General features: G+C 37.9%; 1 protein-coding gene and 1 long non-coding RNA gene across 2 annotated transcripts; both read left to right on the top strand.

Annotated features, from left to right (window-relative positions):
- Window positions 1-7755: 7755 nt before the first annotated feature.
- Window positions 7756-11312, top strand: LOC309691559. Its single transcript, XR_014272050.1, has 5 exons — window positions 7756-7834; window positions 7920-8237; window positions 8323-8413; window positions 9610-9687; window positions 9777-11312. It is a non-coding gene; the product is annotated as an uncharacterized lncRNA (long non-coding RNA).
- A 129-nt stretch (window positions 11313-11441) lies between these two features.
- LOC309691558 (uncharacterized protein) lies at window positions 11442-22361 on the top strand. Its single transcript, XM_082509291.1, has 6 exons — window positions 11442-11449; window positions 14813-14938; window positions 15031-15348; window positions 15433-15523; window positions 20410-20479; window positions 20554-22361. Exons 2-6 carry the CDS (start codon window positions 14863-14865, stop codon window positions 20659-20661), a joined length of 663 nt encoding a protein of 220 aa, XP_082365417.1. The 5' UTR covers window positions 11442-11449; window positions 14813-14862; the 3' UTR covers window positions 20662-22361.
- Window positions 22362-24495: the final 2134 nt, after the last annotated feature.

Here is a 24495-nt window from a genome sequence, read left to right as displayed (position 1 = left end):
TATATATATATTTCAGTTTTGAATAGGCTTTTACATCATTAAGCATCGCGTCCTTCGATCAGAGCTTAGGTTCATAAAAGTCCTCTGCAGAAAGACCTTTGTTGTATCTCACGTACTGAAAGATTAATGTTCTTATTTCTTTCAAGATTTCAATATTTCAGGATTACAAACCATCAATGGTGTGCACGCTCCACTGAGGAGTAATTAAAGAGTGATTAAGAAGGACAGTCTGAGCTCTGAACACAGCGGCGCACTGAATTTTGAACACAAAAAAGCGAATGAAGAATGTTTTTCAACTGCAACCCATCAATTATATATAACTTCATCTCCTTTGAGTCTACTTAAACAGATTCTGTGTTTATTTGACACCCCGAGGCGTTTTGTATTACTGTGTGTGAAAGCGTGCACATGCACTGGGCCTTGTGTTTGGGCTAGCACTGGTGTTAAAATTCATGAAAAAATATTTTCCTTGTGTTTACAAAGTTAGTTTCATGCCCGTAATTGACCCTGTTTCTAACACTGTAGGGAGATATTCTGTATTTTTCCATATTGTCTCACTTATACACTGACCTTTGTTTGTCTCCCTGTTTTGTTGCCATGCAGGACGCTGTGAGAGAAGAGGAAAAAGACTTTTTCTCTTCATGCTTCCCATTGGGAGCTGCCTAACTAAACTTAATGTGTTAAACAAAGCAACAATGCAGCACAGACAAATTTAATATGGCATTTTCAGTGAGAGAAGTGCAAAGCACATCATTGAATATATTGCAATGCAAAACGTGGGAATGAGAATGGGCTGTGCAATGTGAAACTAAAGCCACAGCAACAAAACCAAAGAACACAACGCGCAATAAAACATAACATAAAACAACAAAACACACTTCAGGAAATAAAAACGTGCTGCTATGGATTAAGTGGGAGAATGGGGCGTCCACTAAATGCAGATTTGGTGTTTCAGTCCCCAGACTCACCTGCTAAAGTGTCACCGAGCAGATGCAGAGCACCGAGCTCCTTTTCATGGGCAGAAAAGTGAATTAAAAACATGCTGTGAAGTGTTTCGTGTAGCTGATGTTAAAGGACCTGCTGTATGTGTGCACACGGCTAGCAACATTCCCTTTGCAGATAACATTTTCTTCATTTTCTGCATCAAAGCTCTGCAGCTCTCAGTGTCTGTGGGTGATTTTACCAACTGTGAGAGGCTAAAAGAGGAGAATCAAAGACTAAGAGAATATTTTATTCTCAATACAGTTTAGCACAGTTGTATACACCGATTTCCTGAATCTTTGCCCACAGTAGGCTCAAAACACAACGACAGAAAAACAAACAAACAAACAAAAAAAAAAAACCCACAATATTTTTTTTCTTCTTTTCCAGAAAAATGCAGCTATTTGTACTTAAATTTAACATGGATGGAACTGAAGTTCCTCATGGCAGATTGATGTCATTTCCTCTGCCTATGCTAGTAGTCAGCAGTGTCCTTGCCTGAAGTTTAAACTATGTTTGAAAGCATGGAAAAAGGAGAGAATAAAGGGGACATTTTAACAAAGGGGCATTCACATAATATATTTCTGGATATGCTTTTAAGATATAATGACATTGAAATGTCCATTTGAACCCTGAAAGCATGTTAGATTGAATTAGGACTGAGGAGATGGGCTGCATTATGCAGAGTTCTGCATGCACACTGAGAGCTGCACACGCCCTTTCAAGGGACCATGCAGAGCTGAAGAGGAAATAATCTTTAAGAGGCTTATAAACAATTAAATATTGTTGCTCGGGTTCCACGGTGCTAAGAATTTTAAAGCAGTCCATAGTTTATAAAGTCTTCATTTTGAATGTCCTTTGATAAAACATTCCCTTGTGATTTCAATCTCCTCTTACATCTTTTCAAATTAGGCTCAACAGTCTTGCTGAGACACCAGTGAGTGAAACAGGAAATGGCTTTAAGCCATCATCGCAGACTTTTGTTGTTTCGATTCCAAAACAAGAAACGCTGCCCCATTTTTTTTTTCCATGAAGTGGTGTGTTGTTGAGTTTAGAAAAAACAACAACAACAAAAGGGGCCCAGTTGTGACTCATTTTGTCAAAATGCTAAACACAAAGCAGAAAGGCAAACTGCACTGTTTTGCAAAACTGTTTTGTCTCAAGTATGTGTTAAAATTGCCTCGTTCTAAAATCTTTGTTGATCAAAAAGACACACACATACTGTCTCATGAAGAGGTTTTTCTGTCATCCAACAACACACTGATATACTTAACATATACACATATCATGTGCAGTAATAAATTGTGTGGGTGATTACAGACTTGATGAGTAATTAGGCTTACTGTGTCAAAACATTTAGCACAAGCCGGATAACATGCAGCGATTGTTCTTTAGGTGGAGCTGTTCTACACAAGCACAGTGCATTTGGTCACGGAAACATGTTAAAAACAAGAAGATAAGAAACTTGTGGCATGGCTGTTGGTGACAGATGGGCTAAGTATTTCAGACACTGCTGAGTCACTGGGATTTTCCCCACATAGCCATTTCTAAGGTTTACAGAGAATGGTCTGAGAAAAATATCCAGTGAGTTCTTTTGGCAAAATGCTTTATTGAGGTCAAAGTTTAGAGGAGAATGGACGGATAGCTTCAAGCTAATAGGACAGCAACAGTAACTAGGGTCAGAATTTGCTGTAAACAACATGAAGCATGGATCCATCCTCCCTTGTAACAGTTCAGGCTGGTGGCGGTGGTGTCATGGTGTGGGGAATATTTTCTTGCCACTCTTTGGAACTAACTGAGCCTCATTTATATGCCAAAGCCTACCGTTGTATTGTTGCTGAAAAGCTCAGATCATCTCAGACAGGTTTCTTGAACATTACATTGAGTTCACTGTACTCAAATGGCCTCCTCAGCCACCAGATCTCAATCTAATAGAGCACATTTGGGATGTAAAATAACAGGAGAATCGCATTATGGATGTGCAGCTGACAAATCTGCAGCAACTGTGTGATGTTATCATGTAAATATGGACCAAAATCTCTGAGGGGTGTTTGCATCATTTTGTTAAAGGTGCTAATAAGGCCTTCATGTGCCATGAAGCATTAAGGCAGCTCTGTGGCCAGGAGGGAGTCCAACCTGGTGTTAGCAAAATGTAGCTTATAAAGAGGTTGGTGAGTGTGCAACTTAATGTCACATTAAAACTCCATTAAAATTAACAGCCTTGTTTTCAACATAGCATTTGGAAAAAAATGCAATTTGAATTCCTCAACAGCAAAATGTCATTTAGTTTTTGTCATGCAGACCTCTATGAACATTCATTTGAGTACAGTTCACTGATAAAACTGTTTTTTATATGACTTGTTGAATGTTTCCTGTCCCTTTGTACTCATTCTTAACTCTGACAGTCTTTGCCAGTTGCAAGTCTCTCAAATCTCTGTGCAAGCTCAAGCTCAAGCTCAAAGCTCAGAGATCACACTTCTACCTAAGTGTGAATACAAAGCCACTAAAGCAGTGGCACCTTAATCAGGGTCACAGCAGTTTGTTTGCTTGTGCTTTGGTATTACACATTTTTACCATATAGAAGTCAGATGTTATTCGTGAGATGCTGAAGCTCCGACACACAAAGAGAAAGAACCAGCCATAATAACAACACATTTGTTTCTGATGCAATTTGTGCAAGTATGTGTTAAAATTTTGCAATACATGAAGGAATTTAGAAAAAGAGCACATCCAAATGAGACTCTTTAGAGTTGCATATCATTGTTACCAAGGAGGCTTGGGGGCATCCAAGGCTGGATTAGGCATACCGAGTTATGCTTTATGCTCTGCCCGGTTAGGCTCCATCCCTTTTCTTGGTGAGGAGATTTGGCTGGATAAAGACCAGAGAAAAGATGACATGCAGACATCACATTTTTCCATTTTGTTGGTAAATATCCTTGTTTATTCGCTAACATTTCTAAAGAATAGATCAGGGGTCTCCAACTCCTGGCCTCGAGGGCTGGTGTCCTGCAGATTTTAGATATAACTGTGAGTCAACACGCCTGAGTTACATGATTGGTTCGTTACCAGGCCTCTGGAGAACTTCAGGACATGTTGAGGAGGTCATTTAGCCATTTGAATCAGCTGTGTTGGACCAAGGACACATGTAAAACCTGCAGGACACCGGCACTCGAGGCCTGGAGTTGGAGACCCCGGAATAGATTTTTCAAGGCAGGACATTTTGTTTTCCTACAATGAGCATGGTTTCCAGGTAAGTTTATTTCCAGAACCAAACTTTACTGATACAGCAGGGGGCCCTAGGGAACAGGAAAAACCAAGGTAAATACCCAGATAAACACAGAGCTAGAAACAGGTGTGTGCCTGAATGTGATGCTGCATGTACTGCTGCAGCAATCTGGTGAACAGAGGGTGAATAAACCAGACCTTAAAAATTTCAGGTAAGTGGAGATTATCAACACCTGCTGTTGCTCAAGATGCTCAACAGCAGGTATGTCAGGTAGAGAACCAGTGGGAATGCCTGTTAAGAGAGCTGGCAATCCTGGCAGAACTTATCCCCTTGCAAGAAAATGCACACTGGGTAGAAGAAAACAGAAAAGCATGAAAGAAAATCAGATAGAGGGAGGGAAAGAGAGAATTTGCTGTCCAGCACTGAAAGCAAGAGGGAACATAACAAAAAGGGCCTCAGGTGATCAGCTGAGTCAGTGTCAGATGGGACTGAAGGCAAGTTTGAAAATGTGAAGATAAAAATCTTTGTGTGTGAGGTTAGTAAGGAATGAGAACACCATCTCTGACGTTATGTGGCTACAGCAGTGCTATCAGTCATCATGCATTGTGGTTACTTCAGTGCATGAGCATGCATGGGTTTGACAAAACAGAACAAAGCACAATAGAAAACCCATAACTCTTATTGAACTGTGCATCATAAATAAAATGAGGTTCTAAAAGTGCAATGCTAGATAGATCACTCACTGGGAACATTTTTCCATGCGAAACTGCACTTTTGTGTTGAGGCTATCAAAGCCTATTACACAAAGCAAAAGATGGCTTTCTGGTATTGAACAGCAACAGCAGTTTGTACAGTTATTTACCTGAAACCATAATCTACCTGAGCGCTAACCGCATTGGAGGTTCACAATCTCTTTCTAGAAGGCAACACTGTGAAAACGGCAACATAAAAAGCTATCAGTAGAAAAAATGCAAAAATATAGTTTCCCAGAAGTGTTTGATTGATAAATTCTGCAAAAGCTGATACAGGTGTTATCAGTTGTACTACACACACGCACAAACGTACATATTTACACCAAAACAGATAAGTGTGGTGGGAAAAACAAAAGACTTTTACAGCATGTTCTGCAAGCAACTGAGAGAAGCTAACCAACAACAACAGCTCTTTCTTTCCAAGCTATTATTATAAAAACTGTCTTCTTCATAGAAGATTTAAATTCATTCACTGTGCACGTACATGTGAGAGGATCAAGCTGCGCTCAGAACAGAGAACTGAGGTATTTTCTCTTCTGATGTCTCCCCGTTTTCTGCCAGGGGCTTTCCAAGAGGCATCTCGAATATTCACGATCATCCATCAATGCCTGAAAGGGTCAGAAACTAGTCACAGTCATTGAGAATCACACACTCGCAGACACACATACACACATTTAATTATTTCCTTTTTTTTTTTTTTTTTTTGCTCCTGGAGTTTTGTTTAATCACAGTTTTTCTATCACATCTTTCTCTGAGGCCTGTATAAGTCAAATGTAAGCGTGAGTCATAGGCAGCTCTTATGTTTGCAGGGGTGTGTGTGAAACATGTGGGGAACAAAAATTTAAATATGCTTCCGGAAAATAAATGTACCTCACTTTGAAGTCCTCTGAAGTGATAGAAAGGTGTTTGGTGCATGTGCATGTTTATATGTGTGTTTTAGTATGTGGTTAAGGGTTAAAGGCTTCCTGTAGTAGATATCTATGTGTCGGGGGGGGGGGGGGGGGTCCTATTTTCACTGCAGGGCAACCTGCACGTGGCGAATAAAGCCTTGATTGATTGATTGATTGATTGCATGCTAGAGGTCTACAGAAATGGATAATTGTTCTTAAGGACTTGTGTTTCACTGAAGTATGCACAATATTGTTCTTTTTTCACAGTTGCAAATACGAGAGAGAAAGGGGGGAGGGATAAACAATGCAAAACAGGTAATCACTACTAATCATGGTTCAGTGATGAATAGTTTGGGGATGGTTTGCTTAACCTAATGAGACAAAATTAGATGACAATAAATCATTTGCATATATATATTTTCCTGTTTTTAAGCTGAACCTGCTCTCACTTTGGCACATATGACCGGGTGCTCTGGTTGACAGCTGTTAACCATAGGCCGCAATCATTAACACAGCATTTTGGAGAAACAGGCCCAGCAAGTACACAAATAAAGTAATGCGGGAAGAACGCGCATGCGCAGTATAGCACAAACTGGAGGGCATGCGTGCAGCCAAGCAATGAGTATGTCATCAGTCATGTACTGCCTACAAAGCAATAATACTTCTTTAATTACACACACACACACACACACACACACACACACACACACACACACACACATACACACACACACACACGCTGTGTCCTGTTCATGTGCTTTCTTTGTAGTTAAGGTTGTAAGACCGGGCAGACATAAAGGAATTGAAAAGCTTCTTGGGTAGTGATGCTAAACTCTTTATCTACATTGCATTTGCTGGAATGGAAAAGTTAAAAGTACTCAAAATTAATCATTAATCAATGGATCAGTATGTGATCTATCTAAACCCGATTGCCCTGAACTTCCCCTTGCTTACTTTCAGTCTGCAGTAGAGCGAAGTTTACTATAATATCTCATTTCACACATCAAAGCCGCAAAGAAGGAAATTACACATGCTTGACACGGTTGTCATAATTTCTTCCATCAGAATTATGCCCCACACATGATGGGGCATAAATAATTTAGAACCTCAAGACCAATATTAAACTTGTACTTAGTTTAAACTTCCATTAGCTTGATAGGTTTATATAATATAACATTTGGAGCATCTTCAACACAGATACATTTATTTAGTGAAGGGAAAACTAAGGGAGAACACTTAATTATAATTATGCTCAATTTAATTGTTACAATTTGTTGCTGAAGGGAATCATTATATAGACTCCTCAAAAAAATAAAATAACATAACTAAACATAAAGAGCACCAAGCACTGCAGGATCCCTACAAAATGACCTCCAGACCATTGGTGTGAATGTCTCTGGCTGAACAATCAGAAGCTTCATGAGTGTGGCCTGAGGGGCTGGCATCCTCTAATGGGCCTTGTGCTCACTGCCTGGTATTGTGGAGCCTGACTGGTATTTGCCATAGAATACCAGAGTTGGCAGATCCACCAGTGGTGCCCTATGCTTTCCACAGATTAGAGCAGGATGATCCCAAGGACGTGTTACAGACATGAAAGGGTCTGGAGAAGCTGTGGAGCATCACCGGTTTGGTGGTGGGTCAGTGATGGTCTAGGGAGGCATGTCCATGGATGGGAAGCACAGACCTATACAGGCTAGACAGTGACACCCTGACTGCCATTACGTATGAAGGATGAAATCCTTGGACCCACTGTAAGACCTGACGTTGGTGCAGGGGTCCTGCTTTCCTCCTCGTACCTGGTCTCATGTGAAAAAAGTACGCAGGCAGTTCTTAGCAATACAATAACTAACCGCTTCCTTTTCCCCTGCTGCTCTTTCTCAGATACAAATATAGCTGATCATCTCTCAGTCTGATGGTCATGATGTTTAGACTGAACCAAGCAGCACTTCTCATTCCGCTATTAGTGATGTGGCATGTCTTTGCAGGTACAGACATATTTATGTTCATCCTGTTATCGAAATTTGTCATTACTGATGACTATATTAATTGATTAACTCCTTTAAACTATAGGAATCACTAAAGACGACCGCAGAGCTTTTCTGGTGTCCAGAGGAGACTCCGTGACGCTGACTTGCAATATAAGACATAATAATGTGACCCTAGTCTCCTGGACCAACAGAAGATGTGTTTTTCAATATTCCAATGTGCTGAATCGCACCCATTCAAATTTCTCTTTTCATAGACTGAAAATAAATCGTGAGTTTCCTACAAAGCTAATTATTTTTAGTGCTCAGCCTGAAGATCCAGGACTTTATACATGTAGCATAACAGACAGAAGTGGCATATACAGCATTACATGGAGTTTATCTGTGTCTGAGCACCCCAAAGGTAGGTAGAACAAAACACAGAGCTAATCACTTCTAGTAAAGGTCAAACAAGCACTTGAAATTAATTTACTGCTGATTTTATACAGATTCCGCTTCATCAAAGTATTTTCTATACATACTCCCATCTGCAATTGGAATCATTCTATGTGGCATCACACTAGCTGTCTTTATCTATGGGTGAGTAAAACCTTTTAACTACTTAATTGTAAGAATGAATACATGAATGTAATCGAGGATAGTTCTGAATAATCAGTACTGCTTAAGACTGGTTAGACTGATTCGATCAATAATCTCACACGTTTTGTAACATTTTGTCTTTTTTTCCCACTTTACACCAAATTAGAAATGATCATTTTTTTTATGTTGACCAGACCGTTTAGTCTCAGTTATATGTTCAGCTTTTGAAATATATTTGAAGGTTGCACCGTATTAGATAAAAGACAGAACTGGAGTGTAGTTTGGTGTTCATTGACTAAATCAGCCATCAGAGCCTTTTGATGATGTATCTTTCTATGGAGCAGAGACCGAAAGAGCTCAGAATCCATAGGTTCAGAATCAAATATTCAAATATCTGATATCTATTGTTGTAAATCAAGGTTTGGTAACTAATCCAACAAAATATGAGTCATGCAACAGGAAAGACTGCACTGTTGAATGCTGAATACATGCAAGTATTATCAGCGAGGACAAGGAGAACTCACAGTTTATAAGTCCACAGGAGACAGAGGCAGGTACAGAACACATTATGAGAGGAAACCACAAAGGTAGGGAATGCAGGAAGTGAAAGATGAGAAATGAGAGACAATGATGAGTACAAAATAAAACAGGAACAGAAATAATGCAAGAAAACGGAACAAAACATGCAGCCTAAAGTTTCTGCAGGGTTCTCACAAGTACTCTTTGGTGGCAGTGACTTCAGTTTTACTGAGAAAAGCATTTCCATACAACAAACTGCATTCAGACACATTTATGCTTTTTAAAAATCTGATATACTTCATCCAAGGGAGGCTTGTAGGCCCGTTTAGCTTTTGGTATTTTGTGCATGATGACCTGATGAGGACATTCAGGGAACTCGGGACTAAACAAATAACATGGACATTAATAGACCTACCTGCACCTACCTGAGCCACAGCTAAAGAAAATCTTGAGAACACAAAGACATTAATCTGTTGTCATAACAGAGGTGCTAGAGCACGCGCATTTGTCCTGCTTATAGACATTTTGGTGGCACAAGGGGTGAGCTATACTGGGCAGATAGTTTTAATGTTGTGATTGAACAGTATTTATCAGATTTATGATGTTAAAAAATTATTACTTAATTTCTCACATTGGCAAATGTTTTGTGTTTATTGCATGCTTTGTGTTTCTTACAGTAGGATGTGCAAATTGTGATGAAGACACTGAATCAGGATCTGGTCCAGGATCAGTTTCCTCCCCAGTCAGGAGAAGAGGTCAGAAGATGGTCACTCACATGTCTCTGCCTTTATTTTCTATCTTAGAACCTGCACTGATTTTTATTTTTCTCTTTTTGTCCTTGCAGGCAGTTCTTCCTCAACCACAGGGTGGCGCTGTTTGTTGTGAAAATAAAAAGCAGAGGCATCACTATATGGAGAGGGTGAATACAATCTATGATAATGTCTAAGCAGATTAACAATCCACACAAAAAGTTTTAATGAAGGGGATTTTAAGGGGGCACCATCAGAGGGAGGACAACGGTGCTACTATAGCCAATAGAACAAATCCCTCTGCTTACACGAAGCAGCCAATTAGAAGAAGGTTTGTATTAAAGAACACGAGAAGGGAACTAAACATGTTGTTTCAGAGACAGGATGAACTGCAGGTCTACCAAATAAATAGGGATGACATGAAACTGTGAATCAGAACAAGTCGACTCCAAGTGTAACTTAAATGTTCAAGAATTTTCCTTAAAGTTTTCACGTTATGACAATAATGTATTCTCAGCTCAAGCTCGTTAATGTTTTTTCCATCTAGGTCTTCATTATAAGCTTGTTCCAGAGTGATTGTGTATATTTTTTTTATAGCGTGTGTGTGTGTGTGTGTGTGTGTGTGTGTGTGTGTGTGTGTGTGTGTGTGTGTGTGTGTGTGTGTGTGTGTGTGTGTTATTCCATCTGTAAACAAAATAACTTGAAAGAAATTCTGATAAAACCTTCACGAGTGGGGTCATGTTAACGATCCTTTAACATTTTGATTATGTCCACTGAGGCCTTCAAGGTCAACTTAATGATGATTCTTACAAGTGTAATACGTAGCTGTTTAAAACTTTGTTTATTGCTACCATTGGTTGTGTTGACAACATATAAAGGATATGAGTGAAATAGGGTCAAACTTTCATAAAAGTACTATCCCCTTAAATGTAAAAACTGCTCCCTTGGTGGAGGTTTGTGCTCCCGGAACACTTGTTGTAATAGTTATATATTACATAATGTTTTGTTTATAACTAGTTTATATCGAATTATTGTTTAAATATTATATTGATTATGATTTAATTTGTCATGTGCTTAAACTTCATGCATCGTTAAATGAACTGCTTTTTTGTCCCCTGCAAGTAACCACTTCCTGTTCTTGGCATCACCTTGAAAAGCACAAGTAGAAGTGAAGCTTCACTTTGTCTGTCTGTAATCATGTTTGATCCAGATCAATCAGACATTCTCTTTAATTCATGCTTAGCTGTGTGCCATGTCCTCACAGGTACAGCACAAGTTTTTGATGCACATTTTCCGAGTTTAGTAACAGAATTTGTTTTCATTGAAAGCACACGGTGCACACTGTGCTTTGCCTGTGAGGTAGGAGAAAGGTGATTAGAGCTCGGTCTGCAGCCACACAATACGATTAAAGAACTTCCTCTGTCTTTAGTGTACCTGATGCTGTAGTGGACTTGTTTCTGAGAATAATAACAAACACTGTGATCTATTGATAAAATGAACATTAATTGGAATCGATTACAACACCTAGTAGAAGAAAAATGACATGTTTATATTTAGCATACCTGTGATTCACGATGAGGCTATAATAACTAAAATATACTGATAGTGTTTTTCTCCAACACCTTTGAAAAGTGTGAATTTCCTGTTTGTACTCTTTCTTTGCAGTGTGAGACCCTGTGTGTGGGCAGAAATAAAGGAAACGAGAAGCACCTTCTGTACTGCTAGATCCTTGTTCTGCATGTGTGGTGGACAGACAAAAGTCATTTTTGTATGTCATGCAGGCTGTTACTCATAACACATAGTTTCCTAATTAGTGAGTCATTTTGGGATCTGATTAGACTTTTCAAACGGGTTCAGTTATTTATTAGGTTTTGCATTATCTAACACCATTTCCATTGAACATATAAGGTTTTTAAAAACATTTTCTTTCCTCACTTTAAACCTGCAGTAGAGCAGAATGCACGATAAGGTGTCATTTTCCACAGCAAGGCCACAAAGATGGAAATCATACGTTGAAGAGTGTTACGCACGCACGCACGCACACACGCACACTTGCATTCAAACACATATACAATGTTTAACATTATTTTGAAAATCTAGAAAACCTCAGTTTTATTGCGAATATACAACTTAACTGACCACTATTAGCTGGCCACTTTATTAGGTACACCTTGTTAGTATCAGATTAGATGGTAATTTTTGTTTCAGAGCTAATCTAATTCTTCATGGCAACAGGGGTGATGGGCTTTTGGTTGAACATGATAGCATATTTGTGCGGATTTGTAAGCTCCTTGATGTGACTTTACCATCCCACCACATCCTAAAAGTGCTCTGGTCAACAGACATGCTAACTGTTCAGTTCAGTTTCAGTTTCAGTTTTATTTGTCATATGCAAGTTAGCACAGGGTCAACATCGCAATGAAATGTATTTGACGAGCAGAAGACAGTCACTCAGTAGAATGGTACAGTAGAAAAAAATAAAATAAATTAATAAAAAATAAATAGAAAAATAGTAAAGAGCAAAATATTAATAAAATGTAGTAAAGGAAAAGGATTTTCAGTTAACTGACTAAATATATATATATGTGTGTATATATATATATAAATATATGTACACACTAGTGATTAACTAAAGAAAATCTTAAATAGGAATGGGGGGGGCAGATGGGATATTGCACAGAAATAAGCAGCAGTACAAACTAAACAGTACAAAAGTTTTTGTTTTTTATGGCAGTTGTTACAGTATTGCACTTTTTTTAAAATATAAATATCAATAAAGTGGAGTGACCAGTGCAGATTAAACAGAGTACTTGTGAAGCTGCAGGGTAGCTTCTGAGTGCGTCCTGTGGAGTTGTTGTGTGTGTTTAAGTGTTGTGGTGTCGTATGGCTTGATGGTAGAAACTGTTTTTAAGTCTTGTAGTCCGAGCCGACAGGCTCCTGTAACGTCTGCCAGATGGTAACAAGGAGAAGAGCTGATGTGCTGGGTGGCTGTCGTCCTTGATGATGCTGTGTGCTTTATGGAGGCATCGCTGAAGATAAATGTCCTGAATGGCAGGAAGTCTCAAATGCCCTTCACAGGAAGCTCCACAAGAAGCTGTGGAGGGCATTTGGTACCTTGAACACATTTTCATGTTTAAAAAAAAAGTTTGACAAGATTTGGACTTGGTGCGTTACCCTGCTGGAAGCCAGCACCAGAAATTGGGTACGCTGTGGTCATAAAGGGGTGGACAAAAAATACTCATCTTGGCTGTGGACATTTCGCTCAGTTTTTACAAAGACCCTCCCACCATTACAACACCAGCAGCCTTCCTCAGCCAACTGCTGATAAAGGCAGCACGGATCCACCATGTTATAGCCACCACCATAAAGTATCCATTATTATTTGGATATAACAGCAATAGAGACTCATCAGGAAACATTTCACCAATCTTTGGATGCCCAGCTGTGGTGAGCCAGTACTAACTGTTGCCTCAGTTTCCTGTTCTTAGTTAACAGGAGTGAAAACTGGTGCGATCTGTAGCCCATCTACTTCAAAGTTTGACATATCATGTGCTCAGAGATGCTCTTCTGCATAACTCAGCTGTAATCAACGGTTATTTGAGTTACTGTTTCCGCCCCATCAGCTTATAGCAATGTGGCTATTCACCTCAGACCTGTGGGACACAGCTTTCTTAATTTCACACACTAAGTTTATGAAATTTGTTTTTGTTTTTCAAATGCATTACCAAAAAAACAAACAAACAACATACAAAAACCATAAAAACAAAAAAGTTTGAGGTGGTAACCAGAGTGTCAATAGTGGGACAATATGTGTGATTGTGTAAAGAGACTTATGTCACTGACATCACCAGGGTTTCTAATGAAACAGTTTTTAATTCAGTTATCAAACAAAGCTTAAGGGGAGCATTATACACAGCAAGAGGAGGTGTGTTTGACTCTTGCAACTGTGGTTTTACACTCTACATTTAACACCTGAAAGGTGTTGCTAAGGTTTAGCTATTGTGCTCTGAAAACATTCACATTCTCACCAGAACCCGTGCACCATAAAAATCATCGTTATCATCAAATCCTCACAGTGAAGGACAGAAAAAAAATCTCTTGTGTTTATACTAATCACTATAAGGCAGTGTTACTAATCTTATCTCATATATTTAGGTATCTGAAACACCTGGAAAGTGCTAAGATATTATTATTGGTCACTACTTTTACTCTGCAGAAAGAATTATGATGAGGACACTGAAGCAGGATCAGTTTCCCTCAGGAGAAGAGAACAGAAGATGTTTGTCATGTTATAGGCAGCAACTCTCTCAACCACAGGGTGGCACTGCTTGTTGTAAAAATAACAAACACACCAGTGAGGTGGCAGGCTGAATTCAATCTATGATGTTTAAGCAGATCCTTTTAGACATTATCGCTGACATTATCAGTTAGAGCCTGAAAGGTCCTGATAACGTTTAGTTATTTAGCTCTCAAAACATTCACATTTTCACCAGAACACGTGCAACACAGCAAAAGCAGAAAGTCAGGAAGTCACTACACAAGAACAGTTTGTTCAAAATCACACAGTCCTGAGATGAAATGTCATCAGTCAGCTGCTAATGAATATTTATACATGACTGTTAATAGAAAACACATTAATGTTAATAATAATTCTTTATTGAGTCACGTAACAGTGAACTATTGATTATGACATATCTAAATGTCTTCCATAAAAATGACCTGCTGTTGTTAATTGTTCTACTTCACAGTCATAAAGCAGAACAATCACAGTTGTGTCACAAACTGAGCAATGCAAGAAAATCATTGCAGGTCCAGTTTTTATCTGGTGGGTAAAGACTGATTAACAATGCAGATGCAGTTTTAGCAGTTGAAAAATGCTCCTTTACTCAGGTGCAGCTTATATTTTCCATTTATGACATGAGTGACTAAATTACAAGAGGAAATTAATTGCAATATAATTGTGTTAAGTTTCTGGAAGAAATATACTTCAGTTGTGACAATTCTGAATCATTGCATACATTACTTAAATGTAAATTATCGCTTCAACAAATGGTGATACATTCACATACATTAGTTCAGAGCTCAACTCTACAGCAAGTAACCACTTCCTTTTTTTGCGGCTCCTCCTCAGATATCAATACAGCTGACGGTGAAGTTCACGTCTGTTTCTCTCTCTGTCTGATGATCACGATGTTCACTATAAATCGAGCAGCACTGCTCCTCGTTCAGCTGTTAGTGATGTGGGATGTCTTTGCAGGTAAAGAGCACATTTGTGTTTGAGATTCACTTTTTTACAGATGAAGTGCAGATAGAATTTTATATTGAATGATTGTCTCCTTTAAACTATAGAGATCGTTAAAAACGACCACAGAGCTGTGCTGGTGTCCCGAGGAGACTCAGTGACGCTGACTTGCAACATATCCAAGACAAATGCAACGCAAATCTCCTGGACTAACAAAAGATCTGTTTTTCAATATTCCATTGAGCTGAATCGCACACATTCAAATTTCTCATTGCATAGACTGAAAATAAATCACGAGTTTCCTACAAAGCTCGTTATTTTTAGCGCTCAACCTGAAGATGAAGGACTTTATACATGTAACATAATAGGCAAACGTGGCCTACACAGCTTTACATGGAATTTGACTGTGTCTGAGAACCCCAAAGGTAGGTAGACAAAAAGCAGATCCAGTCAATTCTAGCAAAGGTCAACCAAGCATTTTAAATTAATTCACTGCTGTTTTGATACAGAATCCACTTCATCAAAGTATTTTCTATACATACTCCCACCTGCAATTGGATTCCTTCTGTGTTGCATCACACTGGCTGTGTTTCTCTACAGGTGAGTAAAACCTTTTTATCTTCATAATGAATGCATGAATGAGATTATTTTTTGTTTGTCTGTAGAAGTGTTCTCAGTACATGTAAGACTGATTGGATTATAAAGCACTATTTTCTATTTCCTACATTGAAAGTGTTTAAAGTTTGTTTTAAATAAGTAAAGAGGGAAATAGAAATGTGATATTGTGGCTTATACCATTGCGTTCATAGATGTGATGATTAATATTGTCATATTTCTATGATGTTTTTAAAGCAAATCATTACATTAGTGATCACAGGCTCAGTGCCTCATTGCACAGAGCTCAGATCTTTTTCATTGCTAAATGCAAGTTTTTATTTAATAAGATGATGTATTATTATCTATCTTTGAAAACTTCAAGGATGAAAGAGCTCAGACTTTTTTTTCACTACTTCTGTAAGCACCGCAAACCTGCTCTGAATTTAAAGTTGTGAATCAGCCCGCTGTGCTTTCTTGCAGGGGGGCTATTGTTATATACAACAAGGCAAAAAGTGACAATGACAGTAGTAAAGAACTGGCTAAAAGTGGTTAGAGTCAAAGCTGTCATTCACTTTTCTCTGAGGCAACCCTTCGCCAACATGTACATTTACATCCTACAACTACAAAAGAATGCAAGCTGAACTCATTCTGTACAGATTCATCATACATTTGGAAAAAAACCCATTAAAATAACAAAGAAGACGTCGTCCCACTAAACACTGGATGTTTTATAGACGTGCACTTTTGTTTTAGCTCAAGAGCTTGCGTCATCTTGGAGATGTCCGCTAATCGCTCTGCATTCCTTCATACATAACTGTTATGATCAATCCCATTTCAGAAAGTGTTATACTTTTCTAGATCATTTTCCAATAACTTCCTAGCCTGTAGGAAACATGCCCTCCACCCTCTGGAAACATGGGACTACAGAAGCAGTATAAAAATAAGATCTGTCCACAACGACCACATTTGGACTATAAATAGCCTGTACATGGCGGGCCTACGGACATCAACATCAGACATTACAAAACAACCCCTTCAGTGTGTATCAAAATTTGACGTCCAAAAATGACATATGAAAAACGTGACTCCAATATCACTTTGCATAGTGGGTTAGGGTTAGGTCTTGATCCCAGAGGTTATATGGGGTCTCATGTGTATGTTGTCTCTGTTTGGGGAATACAATCTTTGAGTCCTTCCATTCATGTAGATTTTCACATGGGTGGGGTAATACAGGAATACAGGAAGTGAAAGATCAAAAATGAGAGCCAATGAGGAGTACAAAATAAAACAGGAACAGAAAATAAACACACTAAAAATGCACAATGGTTTCATACTTCAGTGGCAGTGACCTCAATTTTACTGCATACCTATACAACAAACTGCATTCACTCGTGTATACTATGCTTAAAAATCTAATATAATTTGTGATTATTGATGCATGCACAGTAATTTGGAGTTCAGTATTTTGCTCAAAGACAACTTCACATGTGGACTGAGGGAACTCTAGATCAAACAATAAACCTGTGAATTAGTAGACTGCCCACTCTCCTAATTCACAGGCTGCTCTGAAGAACATCTTGAGAACTCAATCAAGAACCTCAGATATTCAACCTTAAAACCTCCTCAGATCTGTATCAGATTGAGGACTGAGGTAGCAGAACAAGCTGAATTATTCTGTTTTATGAATGTTTTGGTGGACAAACGGGATCGAAACAATGCTGAGCAGGTGGTTTTAATATTGTGTGTGAGTAATGTCTATCGTACTTTCATTGTGTTAAATAAATTACACCGTTCAAATACTGCAACACACACACACACACACACACACACACACACACACACACACACACACACACATATATATATATATATATATATATATATATATATATATATATATATATATATATATATAAAAATAGAAAGTGTGCAACAGTTTGGCCACCCTTGATGTTTTATTGATTTGAATACATTTAGCACTAATTATTGGAACATAAAATTTGTTTGGTAAGCTCATTGGCCCTTGACCTGCATACACAGGTGAATCCAGTCATGAGAAAGCGTATTTAAGGTGGCCAATTGCAAGTTTTTCTCCTCTTTGCGTCTTCTCTGAAGAGTGGGTACATGGGAGCCTAAAACAACTCTCAAATGACCTGAAAACAGAGACTGCTCAACATCATGGTTTAGGGGAAGTATACAAAAAGCTATCTCAGAGATTTCAGCTGTCAGTTTCCACTATGAGGAACATATTGAGGAAATGGAAGACCACAGGCACAGTTCTAGTTAAGGCTGGAAGTGACAGGTCAAGAAAAATCTTAGATAAGTAGAGGCGAAGGATCGTGAGAGTCAACCCACAGACCAGCTCCAAAGACCTACAACATCATCTTGCTTCAGATGGTGTCACTGTGCAAGCCAGTGACACAAGCCAGCTTCATTTTGGAATAAGGGGCTGTGGACTGATGAAACTAAAATTGAGTTATTTGGACATAACAAGAGGCGGTATGCATGGTGGAAACAGAACACAGCATTCCTAGAGAAACACTTGCTACCCACAGTAAAATGTGGTGGTGGTTCCATCATGCTGTGGGGCTGAAGTGCAGGTACTGGGAATCTTGCTAAAGTTGGGTTGCATTCCAGTCAGTATCAGCAGGTTCTTGAAAATCTACTAAGACGTTCAGGCAGAGGATCAAGTACAACATTCTGGAATGGCCATCTCAGTCCCCAGACCTGAATATTATTGAAAATCTATGGTGTGACCTAAAGCGGGCTGTCCATGCTCAGAAACCATCAAACCTGAGTGAACTGGAGATGTTTCGTAAAGACGAAAGGTCCAAAATCCATTCAACCAGAATCCAGACTCTCATTGGAAGCTATAGGAAGTGTTTAGAGGCTGTTATTTCTGTAAAAGGAACATCTACTTACTTAATACTTAAGCTACTGTGTACTTCACACACATGGAGAGATGCCAAACTGCCTTTCATTGTTCTTGTAACAGTGACAATAAAATATCATTGTATTCATCTGCTACATGATATATTTAAATGAAATTGCTGATCCAAATAGCCAGTGATTTACGAAGGAAAATTATCAAGGGTGCCCAAACTTTTGCATACCACTGTAAGTCCAAAATGCAGTAGGAAGACGTATGTACTTACTTATTAATCCCTACCCCACGCTCAACACTCTATTGAATCAACATATTCGATGTTACCCCAACTTCCCCTCATCACTAGCCCCACACAATAAAGACAGGCTGAAGGACATGTATAACCATAGCTACAGTGATAGATATAATTCAGATACAATTTAGCATAGTTATATATACTATCTTCATCAGCTTTATCAGTTTCATATTCTTCCAAAAGCACGTTTCAAAACATCTTTATGAACGGACTAATGCTTGAACATTGCTGTACCCACAGGAAAACTGTTCCACAGTTTTACTCCACAAATGGTAATACAAAAGGTTTTAACTCTTGTCTGTGCTTTAAGAGTCTTCAAATTAAATGTTCCCCTCAAATCATAGTCCTCTTCTCTGTCAAAAAACATCCTTTGTACATTTCCCGGTAACATATTATATCTGGCTTTGTACATAATCTCTGCTGTTTTTTATTTTATAAGATCCATAAGCCTCAGGATTTTCAATTTTAAGAGCATAATGTTAGTGTAGTCTCTAAATCCTGCTTTAGTAATCATCCCGATTGCTTTTTTCGGAGTTTTACATAATGTTATCTATTTGTTATCTATTATCACACCCAGAAATTTTGTATGAGAAACTTGCTCCACTTCAACATTATTTATCAACAATTTGCTCCAGCATCTCTTTTACAATTTCCAAATAACACAAATGTAGTTTTATTCAAGTTTAGCAATAACTTATTTCTATCAAACCATATTTTCAGTTTAATTATTTCTTGTGTGACAATTTCCAAAATCCGTGAATTCTCTCCAGCACAAAAAATATTTGTATCATCTGCAAATAAAGCAAACTGTAATATATCAGATGTTTTACATATATCATTGATGTACAGGATAAACAGTTTTGGTCCCAATACTGACCCCTGTGGAACGCCACAAACACTGTCCAGGCACTCTTATTGATATTCACCAATCTTCACAAATTGTTTGTTTGTCTATCAAATAATAAGCTTTTTTTTTTTTAGGTCAACAAAAACTCCAACTGTGCATTTTCTTTGAACTATATTATTAATGATATTTTCAATTAGTTCAGTTAATGCCGTGGATGTTGATCTGTTTGGTCTGAAACCATACTGACTGTCCATTATTACTTGATGTTTATCAATGAATTTGTCAAGTCTGTTAATGAAAACTTTTTCCAGTATTTTTGAAAATTGTGAAAGTAGAGAAACAGGCTTGTAATTTATGAACTGGTGGTATTACTTTAGCTATTTTCATTTGTATTGGGAATATTATATCCTGTTATAACAGGATGTTCCAAAATTCAACCCTATTATTGCAATAACCACAATAATAACAATACTTAAAGAACTGGGATGTGTCAGTAATGGGACTGAAAAACACAATAACTGTATACGCAACTGTTTACATTCACTTTCAAAGACAATTTTCACATTTTTCTTTGCTATGAACTGTCAGATTATGTATTGTGCGATTAAAAGTGTGTGTCATACATATCACCCATAATTCATACCTCTAATTTGGTAAATATCAAAAAGCAGCAACAGATATTTATAATTTTCACTATAAATAATCCACTATCAGAAAATTTTCAAAGGCAGGAAACAAAAAAAAAAGAATATGTTTTGTGTTTATTCTAGTCATTATGAGGCAGTGTTTACTCATCCTATCTTACTGAAACACCGGGCGGTGTTCTAAGATTTTATTATTGGTCACTTCTTTTTTTGCAGAAAAAGCATGATGATGAAACTAAATCAGGATGCCGTCCAGGATCAGATTCCTCCTCAGTCAGGAGAAGAGGTCAGAAGATTGTTGCCATCTTTAACACTGTCACATGCCTCTGCCTTTGTACAGTCTGTACTTTGTCTTCATAGACATCTCTCCCTCAACCACAGGGTGGCAGCACTAATTGCAAAAACAACAGACAGAGGAGTCAGTATATGGAGAGACTGAATTCAATCTATGATCACTTCAATCTATGATCAACTGAAAAACCTTCCAGTTCCTGACAGACATGAACAGTGTCAGAGCAGAAACTAAAAGGGAACGCGATCAGAGGCAGGACACCCGGGCTATAATACCCTCAGCTTCAGCTCAGACAAATGACTCTGCCTGTGAGCGCAGCAGTTCCAACCATCCATCACCATCCAGGGAGCTTTTATATCTCAAGGATCTTTGCTGTAACAACTTTGAGAGCACTTAGTTTGACAGAAGTGCTTTTCTTCATCTGTGAGTATGAGACCAGGTTCATGAACCTATGTACTGTCAACCTATTGACTGACTATAAGAAAGCCTATGACTCACACAGATCCTGGAATGCCTAGAAATACAAGAACAACAGGACCCTAAGAGCCTTCATCAGGAATTCAATGGGGATGTGGTGAACAATGCTAGAGGCCAACTTGAAGCCAAGTGCGTGGTCAAGTGTGGGATTTACCAGAGAGATGCACTGTCCCCACTGCTGTTCTGCATAGGCCTGAACCCCCTTAGCCAGATCATCAACAAGACTGGCTAGGGATATCAACTACACAATCAAGCAATCATTAGCCACCACAACTATATGGATGACATCAAGCTGTATGCCAAGAGTGAACGAGACATAGACTCACTGATCCATACCACTAGGATATACAGCAATGACACTGTGATGTCATACTGACTGGAGAAGTGTAGTGAGATGGTAACAAAGAGAGGGAAAGCAGAACTGAGCGAACTGCACTGGCAGAAGGCAACAATGCAGACATCAAGGACAGCTACAAGTCCATCCATACCATGCATGGAGGGTTTCACCATATCCTGGGATTGTGCACTAAGCAGAATGAAGGAGACTAGTGAGTGTCAGAGTCATTATTGCTTTACTTTGCAGAAAAATAATGATAAGGACACTGAATCAGGATCAGTTTCTCCCTCAGTCATGAGAAGAGATCAGAAGATCGTCATCATCTTTAATACTCTCAAATTTTGTCTACCAAATTTTATTTTAGCCTTTTGTCTGTATAGGTAAGTATATTTATTTATACATGATTTGAAGTTCTCTGAACCATTTTCCAACAAAAGACACTCAGGAAATTCAGACCTCCACCAAGGCAGGTCACTCTCTGTGCAGGATTTTAGGGAATAGTGTTGTAATTTGTGTTCATTATTTTGTTTTCTTTGTTGCTTTTAAGCATTTTAAAGAAGTTTCACTGCAGAAATAATTAAGTGTAAAGTGCAGACGTTTGCTGTTTGCCCCACAGAAATACTTTTTAATATGTGTGCCATAATTTTGAGTATAATAATAATAATAATAATAATTTTTTATTGTTCATTAATGTGGATGTAGTGGATGTTTGTTTAGTAAAATGTCCTTAAATATTTAGTAATAATTAGCAAATGAACAAACGTTTTCTATGTTAATGAACATTTTTGGAGTTTAGCTATTCTGTTTTTACATTTTGTATTTTTGTATTGATTTTTTTATTTTGTCTTTACATCAGAGAGTGGTACAGAGCTGTGTTGTTGTCAACAAGACACTTGGTGATGTTGACTTGCAGCATATCCAATAAAAAAAAGATAAAACAATAATCTCTTGGATTTTCAATATTTCCTTCTGCTAGAATCACTGCACATAAACAGCGGTTATAGTTGTTTGGCCTGCAGCATTCACACTACCCCCCTAAATGTACTTGAAATGAGAGGAGAATTAAACACAGAATTAATTTGACTGCAATCTGCTATCTACTGACATCTAGTGGTGAGATGAAGCGCCTTGAGGCGACTTTTGTTGTGATTTGGCGCTATATAAATAAAATTGAATTGAATTGAATTGAATTGAGATTACAGCTACACACTGTACCTTAAATCAACCTCCCAGTTTTTAAGTGACTGTTTAAGACTGACATATTATATTATTTGTATGTTGAAATATTATGTGATTAAACTTCATGAACCCTTAAATTTATTTTATTCACTGAAGACATTTATACATGGTGCAGCACGGTGGCACGGTTGTTAGCACTGTTGCCGCACAGCAAAAAGGTCCTGAGTTCAACTCCACCATGAGGCCGGGGTCTTTCTGTGTGGAGTTTGCATGTTCTCCCCGTGTTTGCATGGGTTCCCTCCGGGTACTCCGGCTTCCTCCCACTGTCCAAAGACATGCAGCTTGTGGGGATAGGTTAATTGGATAATCCAAAATTACTACTAGGTGTGAATGTGAGTGCGAATGGTTGCCTGTCCCTGTGTGTTGGCCCTGCGACAGACTGGCGACCTGTCCAGGGTGTAACCCGCCTCTCGCCCTATGACAGCTGGATAAGCAGAAGCGAATGGATGGATGGAATGGACATTTATACATGCGACATTACAAGTGACCTACAGTTCTTCATCGCTTCTAATTTTATACAGAAACCATTTCATCAAAGTATTTTCTATACAGACTCCCACCTACAATTGGATTGCTTATTGAAAAGGATGATTCTTGAAATTGTGTCCAACCGAGATACACTGTTAATCACTGTGACATTTAATAGATACTAATCCAGCCTTTCAACTTTTTATTTGATCAAATTTCTGCTCACTGAGTACCAATTTTATTCTTTTTTTTAGTAAATCTCTCTAAATCTGAGCACTTTATATTTTATTAATATGACTGAACTTGATCCTCACTTAACTGCTTAAGTTATGCTACAGGTAAAATGTGCTTTTTAAGAAAAGCAATCCATAGTTTAAAATAAGTTTGATAAACATACACATTAGTATATTAACATACATACTGGCATATTTTCAAACTTGATCTGTAAGATTCTTTCTTATGAACGACATTTGAATGCATAAATGTAGAATATATATGAATATATGTAACAAGTGGAACATGTAATGTTTTTAAATAGCCAGCAGATTGTGACAGTTGATTATATTTATATTATTAAGTTGACAAGTTGGTTAGTGATAACTGGATAAATGTGATTTAAAAGGTGGCCTTTAACCTTTGTGTGTCTAAGATGAATACCTGGGATTTACAGAACGAGATGTTTATTATTAGTGGTTTTTAACATCACAAAAATGTGATGACTCAGTTTAAACAATCTGAGAAGCATTTTATGTGAAGTATATTGAGTTAATATTTTGTGAAAGATTTAAAAGAAATCCAACTGTACAATGAAATAAAAATTCTAATAAATAAAATGTGTGATTGAGTGCAGACAAAATGGGTAAAATGAACTTTCATTTTATTGATAAAAGATTCAAACTTGAGAAATTCTTCAATTAGAAAATAAAATGTATTAATTTAGTGAGCACCCCAAACTGTTGGTATTTTTAAAATGAATGAATGAGCCAAAGAAAACACTGAAAAGAAGAAATGTCAGTGGTAGAGGTGACTGATATGATTTCTAACTTTGGGAAATTTTGGGTCCCTTCATTTTGCTTTGAGATCTTCAACTTTCTGAAATTCATTTCCTAAATACACAGTTTTTACTTCATTAAACCAATCAGTCCAACTTTACAATGTAAAAGCACACCACAGTATTTGGGTGTCATTTTCCGAGGTGGTGATGTAGTGTTGCAGTTCAAAGTTGCCTCTCTACACAAGTGAGTCACACGAGAGACTAAATTATAGGAGACAATTATTTGTCATATAATTATATTCCCACTTCACTTTCCATGTTTGAACTGTGACAGTTTGTTGTGAATCTGAAATATTGTATAAATTACTCCCATGTAACATGTATTTTTCCATGTATTTTCTCAAAAAAGGTGAATCACATATTTGTGTTGAGTTTAACTGCAACAAACCACTTCCTCTTTTTTTGGGGCTCCTCCTCATATACAAATAAAGCTGA

Source organism: Aulonocara stuartgranti, assembly GCF_965226115.1.
Source record: "Aulonocara stuartgranti genome assembly, chromosome: 16".
Taxonomy (NCBI): Eukaryota; Metazoa; Chordata; class Actinopteri; order Cichliformes; family Cichlidae; genus Aulonocara; species Aulonocara stuartgranti.
The sequence above is the reverse complement of the archived record's forward strand: the minus strand, read 5'-3'. Positions and strand labels throughout refer to the sequence as shown.